Here is a 5,000-nt window from a genome sequence, read left to right on the forward strand (position 1 = left end):
TTGTTTCATATGTTGACAGTCAATTTTTTTGGGGATCACCCTAATTTTTTTTATAGATTTCACCACCAGGGGTGCAAATGAGACATTCTCTATTAGATGCAATGGTTTTCCGTATTGGGACCATGATTTATGTCCTAACTTGTTCACATACGGAAGGTACTTTTCTTTGTTGATGTCTCAAGAAAGGTAGAAATACAAACACACACACACACACACACACACACACACACACACACACACACACACACACACACACACACACACACACACACACACACACACACACACACACACACACACACACACACACACACACACACACACACACACACACACACACACACACACACAGGGGATCGGTATATTTTATTGCACAAGCCCTTCCCCCTCCCTTAGATCTCTCTCTCTCTCCCTTGCTCTGCTCCCTTGTCTCCTTTCCCTATCTCCTCCTCACTACCCACACCAACACACACACACACACACACACACACACACACACACACACACACACACACAGCAGTCAGCAGCAGGGCGATTGTGCATGCAGAGAGAAAAGGTAGGCGAAAACAGACGACTCTAACCTCATTTCCTTTTGAACTGCTAAAAATTTCATGCCAACATTCATTATTCATCCAACATGAGTGGTCTTCTTCTTCTGTGACCACTGATGTGTGGGTGCCATTACCAGCGCTTATCGCAGGGACCCTCGGACCATAATAGTTATCTATTCTCGGAGGCTGTCACCATGGGGAAAGTGTGTGTTCCGCAGGAGCTACGGCGTCTTGCCGCTTGGCTGCAGACTTTTTTTTTTCTAATCTTCTGTGTTATCAGCATCCGACCCTGATATTTCCCCGAGATGTTATCGCACTTTTGGTTTTCTTGTTGGCAGATGAGAAGGAGGACGCTGTGCTAGGGAGTTTGCCTCTGCTCAGTTTCCGGATCGGAGGAGCGCAGCCTTCGGACAACATCACCCGCAAGTTTACCTTCAAGGTGAGTAACAATCGGGGCAGATGCTGCCATTGAGAAAAAAATGCGGAGGCACACCACCAGGAGAAATCAATAAGAAGTGACACTCAGTAGACAGTAAAAAGTCGTTGTTGCAATTGTTGGGTATGACTTTAAACCAGGGGTCCCCAAACTTTTTGACTCCGGGGCCGCATTGGGGTAAAACAATTTGGCTGGGGGCCGCACTATATATATATATATATATACATATATATATTATATGTAAATGTGTGTGTGTGTGTATATATGTATTTGTCTATGTATATGTATATGTCCATGTACATATATATGTATATGTGTATATATGTATATATATATGTATATTTGTATATATGTATATATATATGTATATTTGTATATATGTGTATATATGTATATGTGTATATATGTGTATATATGTATATGTGTCTATATGTGTGTATATATATATATATATATATATATATATATATATATATATATATATATATATATATATATATATATATATATATATATATATATATATATATATATGTATATGTGTCTATATATATATATATATATATATATATATATATATATATATATATATATATATATATATATATATATATATATATATATATATATATATATATATATATGTATTCATACATATATATTCCTCGCGCACTAATTGACTTAAAGAGCGCACTTGCTGCATGTCATGTTATCGATGGTAAAATGCATTTTTAGACAATATGATTTGCCTTAATGGCTAGAAGACGGTAGAAAATGGACTAGTAAGGACAAATAAAACATTTAACAAAAAATAAAAATAAAAACATATTTTTTTTTAATTTTTTTTTTACTTGGGACTTCCAGCGGCCCGGATTTTGGACTCTGGGGGGGCCGTATCCGGCCCGCGGGCCGTAGTTTGGGGACCCATGCTTTAAACCATTACCAACTATGCACACTGCAAAAACTGAAATCTAAGTAAGATTAAATATCTCAAATAAGGGTGATATTTGCTTATTTTCTGTCTGATAAAATAATTCCTTTCACTAACCAGATTTTATGTTCTGCTTAAAACTAGAATATTAAGTGTTGCAAAGCTGTGTCATCAACACTCACAAGTATAAAACTAATTTTTTAAAGTAATAATGTCTTATTTTAAGAATGAAAAAAAAAATCATGGCTTTGACACAATTGTGTCTCATATTAAAACAGATGACAGCCAAATGGACTTTGCTGTTTTATTTTCAATGAAACAATGGAACATACGCACTCATATAGTAGTACAGTTGGCACAGTACAATAAACATAAAGTTAATATTTAAACATTTAACATGTGACATTTCTAACTATTTTGAACAGAAATAGTTCATGCACAGTCAGATTAATTCTTCAAAATTACAATTAAATATTTTTTGGCCGCGGGCCGGGCTGTATATATGCGCACTAATTGACTGAAAGAGCACGCACTTGGCGCGATGATGTCATGTTATCCATGGAAAAATGCATTTTTAGACCATGTGATTTGCCTGAGCGGCCAGGAGACCCCGAGAGTAACAAGCGGTTGCCTTGTTGCCTTTCCATTAAGAACAATAAACTAGTTTTTAGTATACGTTTGCTGGTTTCAAGAAATGTAATGCCGAGTGCATATCATTATGTCAAGATAATGGCACTAGCATTTACTTCATTTAAGAATATTTTTCAACATATTGAGCAAAAAGGTCTCTTTTTTTTTTCTCTACCAAGAAAAGTGCACTTGTTATTAGTGAGAATATACTTATTTTAAGGTACTTTTGGGTTAATTGAAGTTAGCTAATTTTACTTGTTTTGAAAAGTCTTGACAAGCCAAATTTTCTTGTTCTATTGGCAGATAATGTTGCTTAGTTCAAGTAAAATACCCCTCATTTTTGTGGGTTTTTTTCTTGTTTTTGAACACTGACTTTTTGCAGTGCATCAATATAACTCTCGACTCAAAGTAGGTGTACTGTCACGACCTGTCACATCACGCCGTGACTTATTTTGAGTTTTTTGGTTGTGCTCCCGTGCGTAGTGTTTTACTTCTTGTCTTGCACTCTTATTTTGGTGGATTTTCCTGTTTTTTTAATGGTATTTTCCTGTTACAATTTCATGTCTTCCTTTGAACGCTATTCCCCGCACCTGCTTTGTTTTTAGCAATCTGGAATATTTCAGTTGTTGCGATCTTTTTTTGTGTAGACATTGTTGATTGTCATGTCATGTACGGGATGTACTTTGTGGACGCCGTCTGCTGCTCCACACGCTGTAATGTAAGTCTTTGCTGTCGTCCAGCATTCTGATTTTGTTTACTTTGTCCCCAGTTCAGTTTTAGTTTGGTTCTGCATAGCCATGCCTAAGCTTCAATGCCTTTTCTTAGGGGCACTCGCCTAAAACCTGCTCAGTGGCCTAGTGGTTAGAGTGTCCGCCCTGAGATCGGTAGGTTGTGAGTTCAAACCCCGGCCGAGTCATACCAAAGACTATAAACATGGGACCCATTACCTCCCTGCTTGGCACTCAGCATCAAGGGTTGGAATTGGTGGTTAAATCACCAAAATGATTCCCGGGCACGGCCATTGCTGCTGCTCACTGCTCCCCTCACCTCCCAGGGGCTGAACAAGGGGATGCAGAGGAAAAATTTCCCTGCACATGCTTTGTTTTTAGCAATCGGGAATATTTAAGTTGTTGCGATCTTTTTTTGTGTGGACATTGTTGATTGTCATGTCATGTACGGGGTGTACTTTGTAGACACCGTCTGCTGCTCCACACGCTGTAATGTAAGTCTTTGCTGTCGTCCAGCATTCTGATTTTGTTTACTTTGTCGCCAGTTCTGTTTTAGTTTGGTTCTGCATAGCCATGCCTAAGTTTTCTGTATAGCTGCTATTTTAAAAGCCAAACTGTTTCTTGTCATTGCCTTCATGCCTGCTTTGCGTATAGTATTACCAGTTCTGTAGGTTTCCTACCTTGATTGCCGTAGACAAGTGAGTATTTTGTGTTTATTGAGTGCTCCTATAGTACTTCATATACTACTTAAAATTCACTATTGTGTTTGAGACTTTACTTCAGAGACTACTAAACAAGTTTTAAAGAACGATCACATACATTCTACACCCCTGCAAAGGATGCTCACTACATTATCATTAAATGTAGTTCCGGAGGGACACCACTAGGGGTCAGTGTGGCATCTGTTGTGTGTTTGCAACTTTGCAAAGGGGCACGATTGCGAAGAAGCCAGAGTTGGTTAGAGTGTCCGCCCTGAGATCGGTAGGTCGTGAGTTCAAACCCCGGCCGAGTCATACCAAAGACTATAAAAATGGGACCTATTAGCTCCCTGCTTATCACTCAGCATCAAGGGTTGGAATTGGGGGTTAAATCACCAAAATGATTCCCGGGCGCAGCCACCGCTGCTGCTCACTGCTCCCCTCACCTCCCAGGGGGTGGAACAAGGGGATGGGTCATATGCAGAGGACACATTTCACCACACCTAGTGTGTGTGCGACAATCATTGGTACTTTAACTTTTGTTTATTTTTGGTTTAAGCATTAGATACTTTTTTACCTGCACCCTGCCTCCCGCTGTCGTCTGTATATCGTGATCAAGACAAACCATCGTCGTCCCACACAACGTGTTCCCGACATCTACAAAGCAATTAGCTAGCAGCTTCCACCTGCTGATATGGAGGATAATAACATGGTTACTCTGCCGAGCTCTAGACAGCACCGACACTCAACAACGGCACGTTATTTGCGGATTATAAATACTGGTTTGCAAAAAAATATTTTTAACCCAAGTAGGTGACACTACATAATCTCCCACGGCACACCAGACTGTATCTCACGGCACACTGGTTGAAAAAACACTGCTATACTGCAATGTAACGTTTCATAGTACGAGCATATGTGTGTTCTAGTACTTCACAATACAGGCCAAATAGTGCATTGATGTTTGAGGCTTTTTGGTTGCATGGCTGTGGTTGAAAGAAGGGCGGTGATTTGTTTGTAATTGAC

The 5,000-nt window shown here is 39.2% G+C and overlaps 1 protein-coding gene across 10 annotated transcripts in view; it reads left to right on the top strand.

Moving 5' to 3' along the window:
- The window catches only part of plekha6 (pleckstrin homology domain containing, family A member 6), a 196,677-nt gene that overhangs the window by 109,682 nt on the left and 81,995 nt on the right, over window positions 1-5,000 (top strand). For all 10 annotated transcript variants that reach the window (XM_062045055.1, XM_062045028.1, XM_062045046.1 and 7 more), the window contains one exon: window positions 890-990. In XM_062045055.1, the coding sequence (XP_061901039.1) occupies window positions 890-990 (101 nt within the window). The remainder of the gene's footprint in view (window positions 1-889; window positions 991-5,000) is intronic.

This window comes from Entelurus aequoreus, linkage group LG01 (assembly GCF_033978785.1).
Source record: "Entelurus aequoreus isolate RoL-2023_Sb linkage group LG01, RoL_Eaeq_v1.1, whole genome shotgun sequence".
NCBI classification, from domain to species: Eukaryota; Metazoa; Chordata; class Actinopteri; order Syngnathiformes; family Syngnathidae; genus Entelurus; species Entelurus aequoreus.